Genomic DNA, 25,267 nt, shown 5'->3' on the forward strand with positions numbered 1-25,267 from the left:
GGCCTTACTGTCTCGACCATCGATAGGACTTCCCTCCCATGTATCAAAACGTGCTGTCACTACCATGTCACTGACGGTCTCTAATATCTTCTACAGTGTCTCATCATGTAGTGTGATTTGCATTACTCTCCTTGTTGGGGCTACTACTGTTCTGTATATGTCATGCCAAAATAACAAAGTCTCAAAAATGCTTGTGTGGCTCGCATTTCTTTCTCATGCTAATATAATTCAAAACATATGCTATTTTTACTCCAATAGTGTGGCGTTTATTTTTGTACTTTGTTATAATCATCTATTTCTCAACTTGACTTGTTACTTGCATGTTAACCTTCCATTTTCTTACCATTTGATAAATCACTTAGAATAATTAAGTCCTGATGAAGCGACATTCTAATTTATCTTCTCTTGAAACAAGTGTTGGCTTTTGCTTCCTCTAATGTATTTATCCCTAATTGGGAACTAATTAACAGCCAATACTTTTAATGAATTTAACCTCACTTGGCAACCAATTGACTGCAGTCTTTCGTGGTGTGTTGCGTGGTGGTGAATTGCATCTGGCAAGCACTGAAATTGAGAAGGATTTCACACAACTGATAAGCGATGAATTCAGATTGTTATATTGCTTGTGTTTTAATACATTTTTATGAAGGTAGGTTCCTTTAATCGTTTTTATAGAACTTTTATTTTCTTCTTTTTTTAATATATTTGCATTTATATTGTGTATTTGATTGTTGAAGTGTTTTATTTTATGTGTCTGTGTTACCTGTTCTTGTTTTGTGCTTTTATGCTGCAGAAATGCAGCGAATAAAGTTTGATCTGACAGACTGTTTCTGACTTATTTAGTGGATGTATTCCTAAGTGAGATCTAATTTACTGGGAAAATTCCATTATTAAAAACAAAAAAATACCCCCTTATGAAATTGTAAGCTTCTAGAATTATTTGAATAACCGCACAGCCTGCACTGTACCCACAATTTGTTTCCATTGGTAACGCTTGGAAGTGACTTTACAATTCCGAGGCTTAGCAGTCAGTCAACTTATTTGTCTTCCTTCCGATTTTTATGTCCTAAACAATAAAAAAGTGCTAAATTATGTTGTCTTGACAAAATGATCCATGTGTCTCCTTAAATTGAAGTTTTATCCACCAGCAAAGCAGCAGGATGAGGTGTCAACCAAAATACCTTTTGCATCAATAATACTAACATGAAATGCATGCATTTGCGTTGTCTGTATAGTCCCTGGCACTGCGCACATGCCATCTTTGCTTTGTGCAGCTTTACTTGTTCATTTGGGCTATGAGAAGGGGGGATTGGGGTGGGGGGGGGGGGCGTAAGGTACCAGTAGAAAATATTTGACGGTAGGGGTGGTAAATTTATGAAACTAGTTCCTGGCTGATACATTAGAAAAGGCCTTGGAAAGAAACTGAAGGGAAGCAAAAGTAATGGAGTAGATCAGTGGTTCCCAACCTTTTGACTTATGTGAACCTCTACTTTATCATTATTGGAACCCGGGGTCCTCCAGTGAGCCATTATTTAAATCCGGGAACCCCTCACTGAGTTATTACTGGAAGCGGGGACCCTGACCGAAACATTGTTGATGATTTGACCCTCAAAACAATACACAAAAAATAGAAAAACAACATTCATCAAACGCACACAAATAACACTTTTTATTTAATTTTCATACAAATATAAATAAAAAGAAAATGTAAAAATCAGTTTTTAATAGGAAGGTTGGAGCTTTTCTAAATTAAATTGAAGCCACACATTGTTCATACTATATTCTGTTCGATGCACTTACGCTGCTCCCACAAATCAGTTAGAGGATACTTATTTAATTTTTAGCTTCCAATTTCAAATTCCTTGATGTTTACAGTACATGTAAAATTTTCAGTTGTACATTTAGACACTTTATTTACTTACACTTTATTAATCTGTTAATATTATTTAATTTTCTAATCAGTCATGGACCCCCTGAGGAGACTTTGTGGACCCGCAGGGGTCCTGGGCCTCAGGTTCAATCAATAAATCAGTATTTATAAAGCGTGGCTACTCACCCGTGAGGGTCTCAAGGCACTGGGAACCACTGGAGTAGATTGTGCTGAATATTCATATTAGACAGGAAATGGGTGGGTTAGTTGCACTTTGAGGTGCTTTTATACTATCACATTTGTTTCGGTAGACCCTTGATCAAGGTTTTTTACATATGGTATTTGATGGTGGGTGGTTGTGGTGGTGCTCACCAGTATAGAGGGAGAATAATACTGATTAATTTAAGTCTTTAAGAGAACTTATCATCTTTCTTGTGGTGTGCTGTGTTTTTCATGACTCTGCTTTTCTCCTGCAGTACCTGGTCACCACCACAGTGCAGTTGTGCATTGGTCCCGCTGGCGGTCTATGGTCATACTCATCCTGGCCACTTTGGCAATGTCTGCATGTGCTGACCTGGCCACGGAGCACATCAGCCCAATCCTTGCGAATTCCACAGTTTCCCAGGTCAGTGGGTTTTCTTCCATACCACACTGCTAATTGAAAGTTTTTTAAATGCTTTATAAAATTCGGTTCTGCATGACCACTTAAGCGTCATGTCGAACGAATATTACCTGCCACCCAAAGGTGGTGACACCATTGAGAGCCAGAACACATGTACGGAATCTGTTCCACTTTCCAGTGCTTCCAATTTACATACATAAACTTTACAAAGCAGTCTGCATAACTTCAGTAGAGTTCTTTAACTGAGGCATATGTAACCATTTTTACACAGCCATCCTGTCCTGCATTCCCAAAGATGTGTAACTCATTTAAACTGACACTCGCCCTTCATAACCACACATTTCCACCAAACCTAATCGCACTTCTCTCCGCAATGCAAATATTTGGAAAAACATAACAAGGACTTTAGAATGGTGGAACGGTGCTCTGCTGATGGCAAAATGTGTGTTATGGAAGTGCTGATTAACATTAACAATTTTATCACATTACTTTTTTGCAGATTTTATGTAGCACGAATTGACCGAAGGACATTAGAGCACATTATGTGAGCACTAGATTACGTTACGTAAAGGTAGATTTTTTTTTTCCCTAGGCACAAGTATATTGAATGATGTGCCCATAATTACAGGATGAAGAGACAATGCTGGCATTCTAATCTGGTTCCCCAGCTCAAACGTCTACAGCTCTGGGAATTAGGCCATATCGCCTCAGTGACTTGATTTTACTGTGATTTTACTACAACAACTTCTAAAGCCTGTTGAAAATCATAACTAACAATATGCAGATATTGTGGTTTTTGAACAACTTGTTAATGGATACATCAGGAGTTGAAGATCGTGTGAGCAGGGAAGGAGACAGAGAGAAATACACTCTTAACATCTACATTTTCACCAGAAACAAATTTATTTTGTTTCTGCATTTCAAGTCCAGGGAGTCACAGAGGACTGATACTCCTGAAGAAGAGATTGAAAAACTGAGACCCATTAAGATTCTAGATCTAACACAGTTCACCTGAGACTAGTAATCTGCTCTAAGCATTTTTGCAGCATGAATCTGATACAGATTGACAAGAATGTGCATAATCATTGCATTTAGTGGAAGAGGCAGAAAAAACTGAATTCTCAGCTAAGAAATAAAGTTGGCTTGTGAAATGCAGAAAAAGGCTACCCTTTTGCTGGTGTTTAACATAGGCTTTCTTGAAAGTGGTATGCAACTCCTCTGTATCTCTGTCAAGTCTGCTTTACCCTGATACATGGCCCAGTCTTTTTTTACTGTCTTATCTCACATTATAGAACTTCATCTTTGTATCATGTTTTTCATCTTCTCTTTAAATGCGGATTCCTAAAATATTGAAATATGCATGTTTCAGAGTAATTGAAAATGGTTCTTTATATACAGGCTTAATTAACTCAATGCAACATTGCCATTTTAGCTTTTGTCCCTGCATGTTTTCAATTTGATGTCACAATATATTCTCATTACAAAGTTGTGGTTTTGTGATGTTATAACGCATAGACATCTGACAAAGTACCTGTTCTTGATTAAATAGTAATAATTTGGAGGCAACACAATCAAATGATAGTGAAGCATGAACCAATAAAATTGTGCATTGTAAAAGGTCATCAATCACCTACAGTGGAAACCTACAATGAAACGTTTTTCATATCCTTTTAAACATGCACATCACTTAGTTTATTACTTTCCATCAATGTGGTGCTAATAATGATTTAGGAAGATAAATGTTCTAATATCTATAACTAAAGATGAAAGTTTTTAAATGGTAATTGGAAGAATGCCTTTGTAGACGTAATAGTTGTTTGTAATCCATTGTCTGATGGTAAAGTGAAAACACTTTCAGTGGTAAAGTTTCAAGATTGTAAACTACTGCTGATATTTGGTTCCAGGTGTACCATGCTTTGTTATGCACACAGTGTCCATCTTAAAAATATTTTGCTCACAGAGACTCTTCCCTGAGCTGATCCACTTGCTCACCCTTAGAGCTGGACCTTATTTCTTGTGATTTGCTTCTCTCTTTTCCTAGTACTTTATTGGTGTGACTGTGCTGGCAATGGTGCCTGAGCTGCCAGAGATTGTCAATGGCCTTCAGTTCGCATTGCAGAACAACATAAGTCTAAGGTGAGTTTGAATTAGTCATGTTTGGCAGGAGGGCCTAGTTACCATGCATTAAAAGTAGGCAAGCCAGTGACTGCTCTGTTCAGATACCTGGCTTGTCTTTGGCTTTGCCATTTTATCTAAGTGAGCCAATGGCTAGCCAGAATTGTCTAAGGACTGATCGAGTACAAGTGAGTATATTCAAATGTCAAATGTATTATAACTTGTATCTTAATTGTTGCTTGCATCCTTGTTTGTTGTGCATTGTTTTACAGTGCTGATTTAGTCATTTGTTTATTTCTTTGGTTATTATATTTTTATTTACTTGGAGTTTTATATAGCACAGAGTAGATCTGCCTGTGCCGTAAATGCTTCTGTTGCATTTATAAACTGTTAACACTCTGAGATTCTGCTTACAGTTTAGCTGTATGAAAAAAGCCAACTCTGCAGCCGTGCGCTATTTTTCTGGCTTGCCCAAACTAACTGTGAAAAATGGAGTGGCCCGGTGTTCACCTCATTGCTAATTTGCAGTTGAGGCAAGTTAGTCTTTATTAAGTTGAGCACACAAGCGCTTTGACCTGCTGTAAGTATTGTGGGCTTTTAACCACGGCCATCACTTTCACTCATTCCTGGGCTTGCCTTTCAAAAATCACTTGATGTCACTGGTAAATGCTTTACGTTTGTCCCGCCTTTAGGCTGTTTTTGTCACGCCTTGCAGACTTACCATGTTAAATGTATTATTACACAATTGCTGATATACTCCAGCGTGGGGGAAATATTTATTTTGTCTCTCCCCCCCTCACGCTTTCACCACTGGCCCTGAAAATAACATACCGGGGCATAGGCAGTAGGCGACTAAAGTCACTTTTTTCACTTCTATGGAGCACTAAAGCCCTAGAAGTAGTTGGGTGTTGGTTAATTACATCTCCCATGGCATATAACAATAGGCAACTGTCCACATTGGTAGTTCCATGAGGACTACAGTTGTTGGCAGGTTTGCAGTGCTGCCCCCGTCTGTAACACGTGTGCCCCACTGTTAAAGTTACGGGAGCTGGAGGCCTTCCACTGAGAATGGTTCTCGCTGCAAGCATCAACTCCCTCCCCAAGCGGTGTGCTCTGTGGTACCCAATGCTGCAAGAGACAGCACCTGGCACAAGTTCAACATTTGTGCTGCATTACGGGGCTAACTCACTCTGCACTGAGCATAGGCATGGCACAGCCAAGAGAGCACGCTATGCCCCCAGCCTAATGCTCGGAGTGTAACACAGCCGTCCCCCAGTCCAGACTGATATGTCAGCCGACCACTCAGAGCCATGCACTAGCCCCACCCATTCTTAGAACTGGCCTTGCTGGTGCACACCCCCTACTCTCAAACAGCTCTCCACAGGCACACAGCCCTGCGTTCCTCATGGAGACAGGCGTGCAGCACTCCCCATTCCCAATGGTCATTAACAACCTATGTTTTGACAGCGCTCACTGGCACGCAATGTCCCTTACTCATGTGCCAAAACAGACATCCACCGACCACCCCCACAATCCGCTTTATTGCTGTGCACATCCAGCTGTGCACCGGAGCAGGCACATTACTCCAGAGATGTCCGTCAGACCCGTTCAGAGACAGCCAGGCATAGACAATCTTCTCAGTGTTTTAAATAGGCTTCTTCCGCCACTTACCAATAAGGGTGCAATACTTTTAATGGGATGGTACCAGCAGGTCTTAGCAGCAAACAGGCACACCGGAATAGTTTGAGTGCCTGCAGCTATATGTCCGTTTCAAGTACAGCAGTGCATATAATGCTCCTTTGCGTTATGTACAGTCCGTCCTGTACTGTAACACTTATTGTGCCTTCTAATTAGTGTTCATGGCACTGCCCTAATAGGTCTACTCACACACATCGCACCTATACATACACATCCCCACAAAGACAAATCACCACCTCTCCTTTTTAGTTCGAACGCTCAAGCGCCTTGACCTGTTGTAAGTATTGTGGGCTTTTAACCACACCCATCCTTATTACACTATGACTATTTGAACACTCTTGACATGTTTGGGTGACCTTTCTCGTTTATCTTTTCTCTGTGGCCATCTTGTGTCGTTTTTGGGAGGAATTGCATTAGCCAGCCAGCACTCTGATGGTGGGGTGGTGAAAGTGGCATTCTATTGGAATTGGCATGGCAGATTCAGCAGCTGCTGGAAGCAGCCCCTTTGGAGGACCGCCTTTTGACGGAACCTCTGGAGACGAAGGCCATATCTCTATTGTACAAGAAATTGTCGAATAATTCCCCTGATCGGATGATTACCTTATGTGCCAAATGGGAGGTGGACCTGGGTGCATTGAATGACGAGGACTGGGTGGAGGTGAGAAAAGGTCCCAGGGTTGTGGCGATTAAAGCACGGTTCAGACTGATCCAGCTGTGGATTCTGAACAGGGCATATTATTCCAGGGTGGTAATGTACAAGATGGGAGGGCACAGACTTTGCAGTGTTTGTGATGATGTGGGTCAGAGGGTACCTTCTATCACATTTTATAGACATGCCCTGTGTACAGACCTACTGGCAAGGGGTTACTGGGGTCGCGGCCTGGGTGATAGGGAGGGCGGTCCCGCTGGATTCCAAGCTGCTTTTGCTGAATATAGTGGGGGAGGAACACTGGCCAAAACAGCAAGCACTATGGTTGGCCATAGCAGCAATGGTAGCTAAACGCAATATAGCGTGGGCGTGGGGAACGGAGTCTCTGCCAGTATACAGGAATGGCAGACAGACCTAGACTGGTGCCGAAGTGCAGAACAAGTAATCTATGACAGTAGCAGTTGCCCCAGGAAGTGGGCGAATCAAAGGGATGATTGGGGGGGGGGGCCTACAGGAGCAAGGAGTGACCCTCTGTCAGGGACGGCGCAGGCAGGTGGAGGGACATTGATCGGTTATACCGAACTATGCTACCTGGGGGATGCAATATCTTTGATATTTGACACCTACTGAAATCTCACTCTGATTTGTCGATAAATGATGGTTCTTATATTGTTGCATGCTACATTGTACAATGGCGGTTTTGTTTTTCAATAAAAGATTTCTAAGACAAATAGCATCGCAGATTTAAATTAGGATGCTAAATGACATTTTCATTTTTTGCTATAGATAGAGGAAAAAGTTAAATGGAAGTGCTTTAGTTATATGCAGGAGCACTGGAATTTTATGGCGGGAAAAGACGAAATTGAGGCAGAGTTGACTGATTTATGTGGCTAGAAAAGTCCAGTTATGAATTTACAATGCCAATAGCTCGGACTCAAGCAAATGAGAGACCTATTACATTGCAAATGCTTGTTTTTCATCTGTCGTCTTGACTGCCTGTTCATTCTTTCACCCCAATCATCATGTGACTGGTTGCTCAGACTTTAGTATCTGCCGAAAGTGTGTATTCCTTTCCATCCATTTCTGTTTTTAGTCTCCTCTTCCGTGATTTTCTTTTGTCCTTGATTTAAAATACACACCAACTGTCAAATAAGTCTTGGTCCAACTTGAAGCATATAACATGTTTACTAACGTCCTGATCAGTACCACATTCCTGAAACTGAGGGCTGAAAACAAAGCCTGTTAATATTAACCAGCTTAGTGGCTCGCCTTTCGTATTCGCATCAGATCATCAGTTTGCATTCCTTTCCCATTACAAAAATATGGAATTAGATTCAGCCTTTACAAATAGTGTAGTGGTAGTTGAGAAAAAGAGTATGCAAGACTAATGGTAGTTAAGAAAGAAAGCTGTGTTTTAAGAGAAAAACTGCATTATTTTGCAGGCCTAACATTTTTATATAGTCTTGAAAACAAGAAAAGTTTTAATGCCACATTTATTCCTATGCAGAGGTAGACTGAATGTTCTGATGGCTGTGAAACATGCAAGAGCATTTGAATCCTCATTCAAAGAAGAGCGAAGCTGAGTGGGTTTGGGCATGCTTGTGGAGACCACCGTTTTGGTGATATGGTATGAGCCTAAGACACTGCCTTAAGTTCACAGAGCTCAGCCAGATACTGTGTCCAATATCGACCTCCGCCCAATTTACATGATGGACATTCTGTTGAAGTTGCTGTCGACTTGCAAATGCTGACAGCATTCTACACCAATAGGATATTAAAGATTATGCTACCCGAGCAAGTCTCTCTGGAACTTGCACATCACCATGGATTATTCAATGTGCCAATCCTTAAAAAAAAAAAAAAAATTGCCCTATAGGTCAGTAAAAGAAAATGTTTTAGGGCGTGACCAGGGTCGCCAAGATGGCAGTTACTTCTTTGTGAGGCTCCCGACCCTTCTGCAATCATCCTCGAGCCTGGAGGGGCTCCTCTGTTGGAGATCTACTTACCTGTGGGTTCCTGTGCCTCTCGCCCAGCCCACCATTCCCCCTGGTGCCCACTAGACCAAAAGAGCACTCAACCGTCCCAGCAAAGCCCTTGCAGCTGAGAGCCTGCTGCACTGCACACCCAGATGGACCTGTGAGCGTGGGGATCGGCAGTCTGGTGTGGCCTTTGTGGTAGGAGTGCCAAGGGCCAGGAAGGAGATATGGCCAGTGGTTTGGGCACTGTTTCCAAGCACTGAGGTGGGGGCAGCACCTCCCGGTCTTCAGGAGCGTACAGGGACACTTGCGCAGCTGCAGTTCTCCACTTGACTGCTGGCTTCATTGGAGGCGGCCTGAGCACTCTTCCACGCGACTCTGCATGCAGCAGGTGCTGCCAGATGGCTTTCTTTGCCGAGATACCAGTCAGCCCTAGTTGCTGCAGCGCAGCAGCTGTGTGCCTCAGTCTCTCTGGACACCACCAGTGAGCCCCGGTGCGGCCAGCATGAGGTGGGTCCAGCAAGTACCTCTCTCCTCAGACTGGACCCACAGGAAGCAACAGTGCACTTCTAGAGTGGAAGTTGGGGGGCAGCTTCAAAGTCCCAACTTCTCTCTGCCTCTCTCCCCCCCCCACTCTGCCAGTTTTACAACACTGTGGGACTGGTCTCCCGGAGGGAAATGCACCTAGACCCAGATGCCTCCCAGACTTCTTCAGACCGCTGAAGCCAGGCATGAGACTTCAAGTTATTACACAACAGGTTTGCATCGCTAACCTGTAGTGTGAATTTCACCTATCAGCTGCTTGTGCTAGCCCCTTCCCCCACATGCAACCACTTTTTAATGGTTCTTACTGGGGGCCTGAGGTGCTGGGAGGTGAGCAGGCCAGCATGAGACTGCCTACTAACATGTCTAGTCTCCTGGCTCCTCTTTCCATGTTCCAACCAGCTGTTCATGCTACCCACCACCAGAGCTGAATATTGGGGCCAAACTCGGCCACTACATCGCTCTTCCACTTACCTCTTCAAGCTTCCCCCCCCCCCCCATTCCTCTGAAACCCACTCACATCCCTGACATGACTGTGATCCTGCAAGCCATCTAGGCATTGAGAAGTGGTGGGCATCTGAATTGGAGAAGTACATACAGACATCATCCTGCTCCGCCAGGTCCTCTGAGCCAACTAGGTTTCTGTCGCTGAAACCCAAATTTCCACTTTGGAAGACGATGTGCCACCCTTAAATTGAATGTCTCCAGACCACCTCCAAACAACTCAAAATATGAGCCCAAAGATGCCAAGAACAGAGCAAGACGTAATAACTTGAAATTTGTGGGATTTAAAGAGGGGGCTGAGGCAGGTGACACTGGGAAATTCCTGGGGACTTGGCTCAGATCATAGCTATTGACAAGGAACCTATCCCAGTGTTTGTCCTAAAGCTTGCCCACAGATCCCTGAATCATGAATCACCTCTTATGGTTATGGGCCACTTACCGCCTAAGTCATGAAAAACCTGATCAGAGAGACAATTCTTCAAGAGACCCAGAAGATTGTTAACTTTCCCTAGGAATCCTCCTGGATTATATTTCCATACTATACAAAAATGGTACAGACCAAACATAAATCCTTTACTGGGGTCAAACAAAAACTCAGGGTGATAAACCTACACTATGTGTTGATCTTTCTGGCAACACAAAGTGATGCATCAATTCCCACAGGCGGCATGGGAAGAGTGACGGATAAGAGAATTCTCTCCCATCCCCAAACAGGAGTGTCTCCAGAACCCCCATCCCCCCAGGATTGCAGGACCCTGTCATGGACACCTTTTCCCTTAGGGGACTGTCCTCATAGAAAAGCCTGGTCCAGGAGGGGCTGGGGATGCCACCCATGCTCCTCTGACACGTCTGACATGAATCATGGGGAGCTATGCCCAATTACGCAGGACCCATTACCAAAGTGACCTCTCACCAGAGGGCTCAGCGGGGGCAGCTGGAGAACTAGAAGGGCTACAAACTGCTTCATACTAACTTCTTGCGATGGAGTTGTCTCTGAATGATACCTGTGCTCTGCGGAGGGTTTGACTGCGCAGTTAAGGCCCCTCCAATGATGGGCTCACACCTTGTTCACCCATACAAAGTCAGTGAGGCCACGAGAATCTTGCCAGCATTTAGGTTGTATCAGTGGTTGTTTGAGAGTTTAGCTTGTATCAGTTATTTGAGGGTTTTTTGGGCCAACAGATGCTTCTGGGGGGAAAGTATGGGGTGGGGAGTTGGAGGGTAGGGATTGGGTTGTTGCAGTTTCAAGGTTTACGCTTCGTTCTAAACAGTATTGTTTTTGTTTCATTAACTTGGCATGTGGATCCATTACCACAATCCCACCACACCATCTTATCCTACCAGGCAAGGGCAGCACCCCAACACTAAATATACAAGAGTGCCCTGGTCTTAAGTGCCTGGGTCCCTGCGCCTCTCCCTGGACTTACCTCTGTAACTGACATGACATTTCTCTCATGGAATCTAAACGGTCTCCTAGATCTGATTAAACATGCAGCAGTCCTCCAATATGCCGCAGTGCGCCACTGATCCTTATGCTCCAAGAGACCCATTCCTTTGGTACCCAGTACATTTTTGTGCTGCTACGGCTACAAAAGGGTTTGTCACGCAGAATTTACCAAAGGCTTGAGAGGAGTGGCTATCCTCTCAAGAAAATATTTTGCCCTGGTAATCACGAAGGCTCACCTACACCCAGTAGGTACATGGGGCTTAAGGGACTTATAATGGTACTCACCTTAATCTCTTAAGTGTATACATTCCACCCCAGGCTCACAAGATCGCATTGGAGGCATGTCGTTCAGTACTCTCAGGCTTCTCCAGGGTGTCATGATTGTAGCCAGTGACATCAGTGCAGTCATGGATACTCATATAGACACAACCTCAGGGCCAACGCTGCAGACTATATACAATGAAAATTCTCCAGACCTGGATTGGGGCCTTGAAGCCTCTGACATCTAGAGTACCTGGCATCCACATACACAAGAATACTCCCACACCTCATCCGTCCATAAAACTTTCACGTATCAACTTTTACCTTTACCTGCTCCCGATGCTTTACCCACCTCTCACATAGAAATACTGCTCCACGGTATCTGACAAATTGACGGTTCGCCTCCACCTTAGGGCCCTCTTGACAGCCAGAAGGCTGATGCAGCATCACAACATATGGCTTTAGACAGTCCAAGAAAGCACAGATTTCCTAGCCACTGAGATCGAGGCCTACTTTAAAAGCAATCAAGATAGGGTAATTTCTGTGGGCACACTCTGGGCTGCAGGAAAAGCCATTGCCAGAGATCTGGCCAAGAGCCATTTCCACAGCAAAAACATGACACTCGAGACCCAAATTCTTACACCTGTGAGACGATGTGTTCTCGAACCAGGCACCAAACTCTTCCACCAACTGCAACTGAACAAAAGCTCCGTTTACCAGCTTTTCCTCAACAAGGCCTGCCAGTGCTAGAGGGCTACCACCCAGTGGGTATCAGAGGGCAAGTGGGATAGGATTGGCATATCCCATCCGGGTGATGTTTAGCACTGTTCTGCGAGGGTGTCCTTTCAAGAACTAGAGTCATGCTTCTCTTTATCCACTACACAATTTCATAAATGTTTACAATTTAGACATGCACTTTCCACCCACTCTCCAGCCCCACACGATCTCAGAGTTCAGCCCCTGGAGGCCAAACTTGTGCTGGCTCATTGGGGAAGGGAGGGATCTCTCTAATTTACAAATCATTATTTCTCAAAGTACCCAGCCAATTCTCCCAGCCTCAAACACAAATTGAAAGAATGGGTGGCGCTCTAGACAATGCCAACTAGATGGATGCTTGAATGGCTCCCCGTTCCCTCGCATGTTCTCACGACTAAGATTAATTCAATTGAACTACCTACATATTAGATACTATACAACTCGTCGGCTCTAGCATGTGGGCCATCTCCCATCCTGCAATTGTCCTCATTTTGCAGACCCAGAGGTAGCCTTCTACCACATGGTCTGGCAGTGGCCTGTTCTTAAGGCTTATTGGTGGTCCATTGAGTGAGAATTGACCCAGGTCCTTGAGGCGGAGTTACTGGTGGGAGTACTCTAGAATCTCTGCAGGGGACGGGGACACCTGGGAGGTCCTCAACTGTTTTTAGTCCTGTGTACCGGTGTAATTTCATATTGTAGATTTGGCTGTAAAGCCTGGCTCTGGTGGGATGACTTTGGATGCTTAATAAAACTCAGTAAAGTTTGTTATTTAAAAATAAAATAAATTTGTTTTGAATGTTTTCTATATACATGTTCCTGGTTTTAGTGTAGTGCTATATACATCACAAGATACCTTCTTCATCCTTTACTTCCCCCTAGCCCTTTTTCCTCCTTCTCCGAACTGCTGGGTTGTGTCTCCGAAATCGCTGGCTAATTTCTCAGTTAAGGGAAAATAGGTTTGACCCTGCAAAAAAAATGTAGCAAAATTGATTCTTTTTCTTCTGAAAAACAGGGGGGGTGGGGGGGAAATGATGTTCAAGAAAGTGTATATTTCCTTTTTTCCCAAAAAACTAAAGCAATAAAAGGTTTGCTGTGCTAAGATCACTCTCTTCCTATCATCTAGGGACAAGCTGGACTTGTTTAAGAAAGAAAATCACCACATGTAGGAAAGTACCCTCTTTCTTGACATTGTTACCCCCATTTTCTGCCTGTTGTCAGTATGTTTGACTGTGTCCACTGGGATCCTGATAACCAGGAACCCAGTAAAAACTTGTTGACTGTACCTATTTCTCCCAACATTTGGCATACTGGTACCCCCATGTAAGTCACTAGTATATAGTATACAGGTACCCCAGGGCATTGGGGTACCAGGGGTTCCCCATGGGCTGCAGCATGTATTGTGCCACCCATGGAGGAGCCCTTGCAAAGTGTTCTGCAGGCCTGCCATGAAAATCTGCGTGCATGAACCCTTTTTGACCATAGGTGAAAGAACCAGGTCGCTATAAGTCACTCCTAATGCAGGCCCTCCTAGCCCAGAGGGCAGGGTGCAAGTACCTGTGTGTGAGGGCACCCCTGCACTAGCAGAGGGCACCCCTGCACTAGCAGAGGTGCCCCCACAAATTCCAGTTCCAATGTCCTGGACTTTGTGAGTGCGTGGACGCTATTTTATGACTGTACTGAGCATAGGTCACTACTTATGTCCAGTTACATAATGGTAACTCTGAACCTATTCATGTGTCGGAATCATACCCCAATACTGTTGCAAGTATTGGAAGTATGATTCCTTGCACTCTGGGGGCTCCTTAGAAGACATACAGTATTGCTACCACCAGTCTTCTAGGGTTTCTCAGGCAGCCCAAGCTGCTGCTGCTGCCCCTCAGACAGGTTTCTGCCCTCCTGCTGCGTGATCTGATCAAACTCAGGAAGGCAGAACAAAGGATATCCTTTGGAAATAGGTGTGGCTGGTATGGGAGGGGCAGCCTCCCCAAGCTACTGGTATGCTTTGAAGGGCACATGTGGTGCCCTCCATGCATAAACCAGTCCACACCGGTTCAGGGACCCCCAGTCCCTGCTCTGGCGCAAAGCTGGACAATGGAAGGGGAGTGACCACCAGAGGGTCCCAGGGTTCTGCCATCTTGAATCCAAGGTTGACAGGGACCTCTGGGAGCATCTGAGTGGGCCAGGCAGGTGATGTCAGAGCCCCCTCCTGATAGGTGGTCACATGGCTGGGTGACCAATCCCCACCCTGCTCCCCCACCCCACCTTTCAGGGCTACTTATAGTCTCTCTCTAGGGTGGGGTCCTCGGATTCGGCTTGCAAGATTCCAGCAGGACTCCTCTGCAACTTTACTTCGACTTAGAGCCACTTTAATCGCGACTGTACCCTCCTTGAACCGGCAATCTGCATCCACTAAGAAGACTCTTCTTGCAACATTGTTTACACGGCTCCTTCCAGCTTCTGGAACATTTCCCGGGCAGTGATCCTCTGAGGGTGGCAAGTCTTTAGTCTGCACAAGAAGAAAGAAGGTATCTCCCTTGGCGTGAAGGAGTCACTCCCCTGCATTCACAGGCACCTAGTGCAGTGATGACCGGCTGCGTGGATCTCCTCTTATCCTGAGCTGCGTGGATCCTGCATCACGGGTGGTGGCGCGGAGTAGCCCTCTTGATCCTCTCTACCAGCTGTCCATCTTTGGTGGAGGTAAGCCCTTGCCTTCTGAAGCAGGACAGTACCCCGGTGCACAGTGTCTCTTGCAGCTGCCAAGGCTTGTTTGCATCTCCTCCAAGGGTTCTTCAGGCTGTGTGTAGCTGCAGCCGCCAGCACTCCTTCCTGCGACGCACAGCCCTCTGCATGGTTCTCCGGCGGCGTGGGACCCTTGTTCTGTGTGCTGCGTGGGCTCCTTCTGCAACTCCTGTGTCCCAAACCTGTGGGACTCATGTGGGTGCTGCCTCTTCCCCTGTGGGCTCTGTGTCGCTGAGGGTCCCCTCTGACTCCCCCCTCCTGGGTTGGGTCCTCCTGGGCCTTACTGGTCCCCTGCAGAACCACTTTTCTACTAACCTCGAATTTGCCTTTGCCAAGGTTTGTTGGTGGAATTCCTGCACCAGCACCTATCTGCAATCTTCATTACATCCTGGGACATCATCTGCATCTCTCAGGAACTCCTCTCTAGCTCCATGGCTGCAGTGTTGACCTGTTCTTCATCACCGTCGACCAACTCCTGCAAGTACTGCTGGGTGGGTAGTAGCTCCTAAGCATCCTGCACTCTACTGTGACTCTTGGACTTGGTCCCCTCTCTCCACAAGTCATCCTCTCCAGGAATCCAAAGCTGGTTTCTTGCAGTCTGGGTGTCTTTTTTGTTTCTTCTTTTCCTTACTTTTGGATGGTTTGGGGAGAAATTCCAGTGATTTACTCCTGTTTTCCTGGTTGCTGGGGGGTACTGTGTTACTTACCTATGTGTCTTCTAGTACTCCCAGCTCCCCTAAACACATTCCACTTACCTACGTGAGGGCCCTGTGTTTGCATTCCATGTTTTTTAGTATATGGTTTGTGCTCCCCCTAAGGTCACTATTGTCTTACTACATTTGCACTGTTTTCTAACCTTTTCTATGCCTATTGCTGTTTATAATTTGCTGTTTATAATTAGTGTATTACTGACCTCCTATTGGAGGGTTGCCCTTCTAGTACTTTGTGGTAATGTGTGACCAAAAATAAAGTACTTTTTTGTTTGTACAACTGAGTGTTTTCTTTCATGTGTGTAAGTGCTGTATGACTACAGTGGTTTTGCATGAGCTTTGCATGTCTCCTAGATAAGCCTTGGCTGCTCATCCACAGCTACCTCTAGAGAGCCTGGCTTCTAAACACTGCCTACACATCACTAAGAGGGGATACCTGGACCTGGTGTAAGGTGCAAGTACCTTTGGTATCCACCACACTTTCTGTTTTGTTTTTAAATGGTATTTTTTTATTTTTATGTTTTCTACTTGTAATTTGTGGTGGTAACAAGTGTGAGATCTATGGTTGAGCCCAAAATATACTCTTTCCTGGAACTAGACAAAATTCGGAATTCAGCAATTGTGTAGATTGCTCATGGTTATCCCAAAAAAGTAATTGTTAAAATCAAGCCTAATGAAAATAGTAAGGACGAAGTAAGTGACAATGTTTTCATGTAATTTTTCACCCTAATGACAGATTCATAAAAGTAATGTACTCTTACATTGGTGAGAATCTTCTGGTCACAGGGTTACATAATATTTGTCCATTGTCAAAAAATATTTGATAACCCAAATCCTCAAGTGACCTACAGCTTATAATTCTTCATTGTGATTCGACCATGCATCAATTCATATGGTGAAAAAAGCGAGAAGCAAGGGCCATGATGCCCCTTAACATTCTCTTAATAAACTTTATAGTATTTTTTTTATATATATATATATATATATATATATATCCCTAGAACACCACTGAATAAAGGACACTTTGTGGTTTATTTTAAGGGATTTTTAACATCAGCAGCTGGTTCTCCAGACAATTTAATCTGTAACCGCTCCCTTGAGATAGTCCAGCTTGAGTCCACTGTGGCAGTATTATCTTACCAGGGTATGACGAGGTGGTCTATAATGAAGCACGTCACATTACGTGAGTGAGCCCACCTAGTCCAAATTTTGGATTTGCCAGGATTAAAGAGTTGAAAAGTGGCAGCGGAGAGACTGTCTCCATATAAGCATTTCACACCGACAGTTTGAAGGCTTCTAGATAGATCACCACATCAATTTGTGCTTAGGATGTGGTATTCGGGGCAGACGTAGGGCCTGATTCTGCCTGCATTTCTCCAGAAATGTCAAAGCTAGTATTCTGTTTTCCTACACTTTAACCAATATAAATTGTAAGCCATTATTGTGGGTGTGCCTGTCACCTGTTACAGAAACAGATGAAAACTGTCACTATATAAAGGCCATGCACTATCAATGTGGTCTTCACGTGGTCACTTGTTTGGTCTATTTTTGTCTCAAGCATTAGGCTCATCTGCATGTTGAGTGTTTGTTTTTTATTGGAAAAGCTATGAAAATGAAGGTTCGTGTGACTTTTGACATCTCTTGCATGTTCCAGAGTTTTTCAGTCATACAAACGTGTAAAATAAAAATTGTAGTGCTTTCTGGATAGGAAAGTGTGTATGATTCTATACAAGGTACACCATCCAGGACATAGGTTGATAAGTTTCCCTGTGTGGTGGCCTTCCCTGGGCGCAAATGCTCCAGTCACACCCTACATGAAGTCATCATTGACTACATTTTGTTTGTGTTGTCTCATTAAGGAATTGCAAACAAAGCTGCCAGTATAATTGTATTCAGGAGAAGTGTGGGAATTGGAAATGGTGTAACATTCCGTATTGACAGGCAACATGAGATTTGCATCCCAGGTATCAAAATTTCACTAGTAGAACCCTTGTGACATTTTCCCACTTCATTGTATTAGTCTTTTGATTATGGGACAAAAAGTCTGTAGGAAGATAGACCCTCACCCACATAGCAGGTTCAGGCTTCATCATAGTATCCTCCCTTCTAGGTCTGGGGAAATTCCTTTTATGTTGTCTGGCACTTGGATAGCACACAAGTGCCACTAGCAAGGAGAGTTAACAGCGGACCTGTCTGTATGGTTGGAGAAGTGTGTGTTTGTATGTCCTAAGTGAGTAGTGCTGAGGGCAGTGATCTATATCACACCTACTGTTAACATTGTACCTACCTAAAATCACTATAAAAACAAGTTGAAGCTCATCTTTGACCATCTCTTCATGTCTGTCTCACTGAGAATTATTGTACGGGTAGCCAGGTGAGTCTTTACTAATGCCTCCCCATGGCAGCCTGCTTAGCCTCAGAAGGATGTGTCCTTCTTGCACTATTAGCGCATTCACTGTGCTTAGCAGTAGCATCTGATAGAGACTTCTAGTTGCAGATTCCTTACCTTAGAATTTCCCCCAAGTGTCAGAGTGGATTCGAAGATTTTTCTTCAAGCAGTCCCCCTGCGCGCCATTAGGTGGCGTCGGTCGACTCTGTGGGGGTCATTGGCATCATGGTCACCGTGATGATGTGGTCATATATACACACAATCCTGGCGTGCTAACTTAAGTTCTTTTCTTTCCGCGCCAGCAGATCCGGAGAAGAGCTACCCAAGTCATTTTTTTGATTAACTGCAACACTTTTGTCGATTCGTTTTTGACAAGGTTTGGATGCGCCAAAGGATGTCTCGTAAGGCCGGATTCAAACCCTGCGACTCCTGTCACCAAATGGGTCGGCGACAGATCCGCACCTCATGTACCTTTGGTGTCTGGAGCGCGACCATGACCCAAAGTCATGCTCGGAGTGTCGGGCCATGAACCCGAAGGGTTTGAGGGAGCGGTCCCTAAAGCTCATGGCGGCCCGGCACTCAACTCTGCATTGTTCCCGGTCTCGTCGAGAGGAAGGTCAGGAGACCGGTCGCAGAGTCATCAACACTCTTGTTCTTCCAAGTCATCTGGACATTCGGGTCAAAAGAAGAAGTCGTCGAAGAAGGCCCCATCGCTCAGATGACGCGATGTGGGACGAGTGTTGAGGCTCTAGGCCTATGTCTTTGGAGCCTCCGCCTGGGTCTGCCCTGCGTCTCTCCGACTTTCCAGGAGCCAGTGCCACCCCTGCCCAACCTAAGAAATTTTATGAGGCCATGCGCCTCCTATTTGGGCAGACTAACCCACCCTCTGCAGCTTTGGGTACAGGGGAGTAGGTGAGGGCCCCCTCAGGTTCCAAGTAGTCTGGTTCGGCCCTGACTCCGGAGGGCACCTCCGGATCCGCTTCCGGATCATTCCTGACGCCGGTTGTGCCAACGCAACCTTCCCTGGTGTCTGGTCTGACATCAATGCTCCCGACATCGGTTGGGTCCACAATCAACGGAAGGGCGTCACTCCAATCAGATTGTTTTCCATGGGCTCTCCTGTGCCCAGGGATGATCCTGACCCCCTATTGATATGGGGATAGTGTAGAGGGGTTGCTGGACCTTTAGGAATGCAGCTTGACCCCGACATGGACTGGGTTCAGGATTTCGGTGACTCCAGCGGGTTGGACACCTCCCCTGATGCTGGCATGCTTTCTCCCCCTACCATGGCTATGGAGTAGGGAGCATCATACTCGATGGTGATGAGAAGGGCTGTTGAGGTTTTGGACCTTGAGCTTCCTTCCGTGGAGGTCAGAACTAACCTCCTAACTGAGGTGCTTCAGACTGTCTCCTCCAACTCGGAAACCCCTCCTTCCCTTCAATGAAGCCCCCACGGACATCCTTTTAGGTACCTGGTCCAGACTCAGCACAGGGGCTCCTGTGAATATAATGGCTGCCTGCCCTTCCTGACCCAAAATTCCTGACCCAACACCCTATGCTTGAGAGCCTTGTCATCCAGGCTTCGTCATACTCTGGTGCATTCCCTAAAGCTCCCCTGGACAGGGAATCAAAAAGACTTGACAACTTGGGGAAGATGATGTTTTCTTCCCCCAGTCTAGCGCTGTGGTCTGTGAACACTGAATGCCTTTTGGGCCGCTATTCCCATACTCTGGGATATGGTCACACAAGTGCTACCTCGAGTTCCGGAGAAGGCTAGGAACGTTCTCTCCCAAGCCACTTTGGACCGGAGAGATGCAGAGAAGTTCGTGATTCGTTGTGGTCTGGATCCGACCAACTCAATGGGCAGATTAGTTGTATCGACTGGCCTTGAGGCGCCACGCCTGGTTGAGGATGTCTGGCTTTTCTGGGGATGTCCAGCAATCCTTGATGGACATGCCCTTTGATGGCACCCGTGTCTTTGGAGACAAGGTGGACTCGAGCTCTCCATGGATTCCCGGTCTACGGCTCGGTCCCTTGGCCTCACAGCTGCTCCTTGCCCCAACAGTCCACCTTTTGTGGCTACGGAAGGGGCATCCAATTGCATTCCTTTCGACCTGGCCACTGACCCGTGCATGCTGTACAGCCCCTGTGTGGCCACGGACACAGGATCCCACGAGCTCGTGGATCAAGGAGTTGGAGGCTGCCCAGTCCACCCTCACCGCCTCCTCTGCCTCTAAACCTTCCTAGTTCATCAGAACATCCGGAACCAGTTGGCGGCAGGATTCGCCATCACCTTCCCCACTGGGAATCCATTACCACGAATAGATGGGTGTTGCAACTTGTCCAAAGGGGCTACTCCCTCCCTCCCGCTCTCCCCTCTCCCCTCTCCTCCAGCCATGCCACCATCATACGATCATCTATCCGAGGATAATATGTCACTTCTCTGCGAGGAGGTCAAGGCTCTCCTGCCCAAGGGAGCCATATGCGCGCTGTTTTGTGGCATTGATTGGTTCCGCATCCATCAGCGTCGTCCGTGCCGGATGAGACGTCGCGGGTCCTATATAGGCACCACCCCAGCGAGCTGACATCAGTTCTTTTCTTTCCATGCCAGCAAGTGCTGATCCGAAGCGAGCTACACCGCAGTCAATTTTTTTTTTTTTTTAGTGTTCTACTCCTGGTGCATCAAGATGTTATTTAGGAAGATCAGCTTCAAGCCCTGCCGTTCCTGTCATCGGGCGGTGTTGGTGACAGATCCGCACCTCACGTGCCTTTGGTGTTTGGAGCGCAACCACGACCTGAAGTGATGCTCCGAATAGCGGGCCATGAACCCTAAGGCTTTGAGGGAGCAGTCCCTATAGCTATTGGCGGCCTGACTCCTGTTCCGCGCAGGTCGAGATCTCTTTCGCAGAGCACAAAGTGATCTTTGTCCCATTCAAAACCGTTGAGATGCTCCGGATAAGATTAAGACGTTGAAGAGTGGTTTGCCTTCTCATTGTCGATTGATGAGGGAGTATTGGCGTCCTAGTCCTCGTTCTGAGGAACTTGCACCTGTGCCATCTCTGCGCCTCCCTGAATTTCCAGGAGCTAGAGCAACCCCTGCCCAACTCCGAGAGATTTACGAGGCCTTGCGCCTAATTTTTGGGCAGCCTGGCCCGATGGAGAGCCCTCGGTCGCCACAGGGTTGGGATGGCCCTGATGCGAGGGTCACTCAAGGATCTGTTCCTGGATCCAGACTGACGGTCGCGACACCTTGACCTTCCCTGGAGTTTGTCCCGGTGGCGATGCTCTCAGTGTCACCTGTGCCCTCGGACAGCACTGTCCCCATTCTCATTGCCAACTCCTGACACAGAGCTTGATGGGTGTTGTGCGACTCCGGTGCCAACAGGAGCCTTTCCTGCTATGACAGATCCTGAGCCTTTTTCTTATGGGCTAGGTTATGTTTAGGAATGGGAGGGGTCGCTGGACCCTCTGGAATACCAGTCCCAAGACCCTATGAACTGGCTTACAGATTTGGGTGAAGCCAGTGGATGCTTGGCACCTCCACAGATGCTTGGCACCTCCACAGATGCTTGCCCGTTTTCTCTCCCTACCGTGGCTATGAGCAGGGAGTATCTTACTCCATGATGGTGAAAAGAGCAGCTGAGGTCCTGGACCTTGAGCTGCCTTTGACAGTCAGGACTAACCTCTTGACAGAGTTGCTTCAACCTGGAACCTCTTCCTCTGAACCCTTGCTCCCATTCAATGAAGCCCTTATGGATGCCCTCCTGGATACCTGGTTCAGACTAAGCACAGGAGCTGCTGTGAACAGGACAATTGATCGCTGCCATCGCCCTGCTCCAGGCGACCCAAGATTTCTGATGCAACACCCCACCCCTGAGAACTTGGTTATCCAAGCCTCCACCTCCCAGGGCAGGTTCCCTTCCACACCCCTGGATAGGGAATCCAAAAGGCTGGATGCATTTGGGAAGGAGCGGTTTACTTCCACCAGCCTGGCATTGAGGTCCCTGAACACCACATGCCTTTAGGACAGTTATTCCCACACATTGTGGAATACAGTTGCGCTCCAGGAGGCGGCCTGGGCTGTACATTTCTGAGCAGTTGTTGATGGAAGAGAGGCAGCAAAGTTCATGATCTGATGTGGACTGGACACAACTGACTCACTTGGCACTGCGGTTGCGTCATCATTGGCCCTGCAGCGTCACGCCTACCTGACGACATCTGGCTTTTTGAGGGATGCCAAAGCCAATCTTATGGACATGCCCGTTGATGGTACCCATCTCTTCGGAGAGAAAGCAGGCTCTGGGTTGAAGTAACTTGAGTCACTGATTCTCGTGCTGCGGCCAGGTACTTGGGCCTCACAGTGACCCTCACAACCCACCCCTTCCCCTTTTTCACCCTTTCATGGCTACGGAAGGGGCACCCAACGGCATCCTTTCCCCTTTAGCCACAATGCAAGCTGCCCAGCCTTTGCATGGCCAAGGACGTGGGGTCCAGCACCCTTGTGGATCATGGAGCCATCGGTGTGACCAGTCCTCCACCCCACCCCTCTGTAGCAGCCTCCAAGCCTTCCTAGTCTGACTTCCCAATGAGGGCCAGTCGAAGGCAGAATGCGCCATCACCTCCTCCGCTGCCAATCCATCACTTCAGACAGGTTGGTTTTGCAGACAGTCCGAAGGGGTTACTCCCTCCGCTTTGAGACTCCTCCTCCATCCATGCCACCATCCTACGATCAGATGACTGAGGATCACTTGGCACTTCCATAGAAGGTTCCTGTGCCTGAAGTAGGTTTTGGCTGCTATTCCCGCTACTTTTTGGAACCCAAAAAGGACAGGGGCCTCTCCTAGACCTTTGGTCCCTCAACCTCTTTCTCAAGAAGGAAAAGTTCAAAATACTCCCTCTGGCTCAGACCCTATCTGCCCTGGACCCAGGAGACTGGATGCTATTGTTTTACTTGCAGGACTCTTATTTCCATATTCCTGTTCTGCCTGCCCACAGATGTTACTTGCGGTTCACAGTAGGCCACAAGCATTTTCAGTTCACCGTGCTCTCCTTCGGTCTTACCAGCGCCTCTCGGGTGTTCACCAAGATAATGGTGGTGGTCACAGCTTATCTGTGCAGATCAGGGGTTTCAGCCTTCCCCTATCTCCACGATTGGCTGTTAAAGGCAGGCTCACCCCAAGCTATCATCTCCCACCTCCAGACTACGGCGGACTCCCTACATTTGCTCGGGTTCACTATGAATGTGCCAAAGTCACACCTGACTCCCTCTCAGACGCTTCCTTTCATTGGAGCTGTTCTGGACTAAGTGCATTATCTGCCTTATCCTCCCAAGCAGGGTCTCCAGGATATTCATGCTATGATACCGATGTTTCAGCCTCTATCTTGGATTTCGGTGAGAATGACTTTGAGGCTGCTGGGCCTCAAGGCCTCCTACATCCTGCTGGTGACACATGCCAGATGGGGCATGCAGGCTCTGCATTGGGACCTGAGGTTCCAATGGGCACAGCATCAGGGGAATCTCTTCCACAGGGTCCAGATCTCGTGGGCAACTGTGCATGATCTGCAGAGGTGTCTCATGAACTCTGATTGGGTCAGAGGCAGATCCTTCTCTATTCCCCAACCAGATGTTACAGTATTGACAGATACATCACTTCTGAGATGGGGTGGCTATTTGGGAGAGGTGGAGATCAGAGGCATCTGCTGTCTGGTGGAATCTGGTCTCCACATCAACTTGTTGGAGCTCTGTGCTATCTGGCTGGCATTGAAAGCATTTTGTTCCCTCTGTCAAAGGCAGGGTGGGGTGGTGGAGCCTTGGTCAATAGGCTCTGCATCTCTGGACATGGCTGGAACAGCAGGGCATTTCCCTTGTGGTTCAACATCTGGTGGGCTCTCAACGCCAGAACAGATGAACTCAGCCGAAAATGTCTACTGGATCACAAATGGCATCTCCATCCGGAGGTGGCACAAGGTATCTTTCAGCAGTGGGAAGAGCGTTGGTTAGATCTGTTAGCCTCCGCAGAGAAGGTGCAGTGACAGCAGTATTGCACGTTGAAGTTTCCAAGGCGGCAATTACTCTGAGACTCTTTTTGTCTCAAGTGAAACTCCGGCCTCCTGTATGCCTTTCCGCCTGTACCACTTCTGCCCAGAGTTATCAAGCAGATCAAGAATGACTGGGCCAAAGTAATCCTTGTGGCTCTGGACTGGGCACGGAGAGTCTGGTATCCCAAGCTGTTGAGCATGTCCATAGATTCTCCGATCAGACTGCCCCTTCAGGAGGATCTTCTGTTGCAGCAGCAGAGGGAGGGATCTTCACCCCAACCTGTCCAGTGTCCACCTTCTTGCATGGAGATTGAGTGGCGACAGTTGACAGCTTTTGACCTTCTGCCCAAAGTCTGTAATGTTACCTTGATAACCAGGCATCCCTCCACCAAAACAGTATATGCCCGTCGGAATAAACTTGTGGCATGGTTCACAGACAAGTCTGTACACACATCCACACCCCTCTTCTCTTTCGGAGGTTCTGTTTTTTTATACTTTCTTGGCCCAGCAGGGCTATGCTATGGGCACTCTCAAATGTTATTTGACTGCCATTTCTGCTTTTGTGAGTTGCCTGATCAACCTTCTTTGTTAAGTCCCCTATTGTACATAGGTTCCTTAAAGGTCTTACTCATATGTTTCCTCCATCTCTGTTCATTATCCCCCTATGGAATTACATCTGCCCACAGATACTTTCCTGTCTATCCAGACAAAGTGGTGCTTTGCATTAGGGCCTCTTTTCTGCCAAAAGTAGTTACGCCCTTTCATGCAGGCCAATTCATCACCTTGCCTACTTTTTACGCACCCCCCCTCCTCACATCCCTCTAAGGAAGAGGAGGGACTCCACCGCCTGGATCCAAAAAGAGCATTGGTGTTCTACCTTGATCATACAAAAGAGTTCCGGGTGGACAATCAACTTTTTGTCAGTTATGTGGGTGTGAAGACCGGTCAG

General features: G+C 46.6%; 1 protein-coding gene across 1 annotated transcript in view; it reads left to right on the plus strand.

Annotated features, from left to right (window-relative positions):
- The window catches only part of LOC138288102 (uncharacterized), a 270,866-nt gene that overhangs the window by 237,995 nt on the left and 7,604 nt on the right, over positions 1-25,267 (plus strand). The window contains exons 16-17 of the mRNA XM_069229334.1: positions 2,347-2,495; positions 4,534-4,628. Of these exons, the coding sequence (XP_069085435.1) occupies positions 2,347-2,495; positions 4,534-4,628 (244 nt within the window). The remainder of the gene's footprint in view (positions 1-2,346; positions 2,496-4,533; positions 4,629-25,267) is intronic.

Source organism: Pleurodeles waltl, chromosome 4_1, assembly GCF_031143425.1.
Source record: "Pleurodeles waltl isolate 20211129_DDA chromosome 4_1, aPleWal1.hap1.20221129, whole genome shotgun sequence".
NCBI classification, from domain to species: domain Eukaryota; kingdom Metazoa; phylum Chordata; class Amphibia; order Caudata; family Salamandridae; genus Pleurodeles; species Pleurodeles waltl.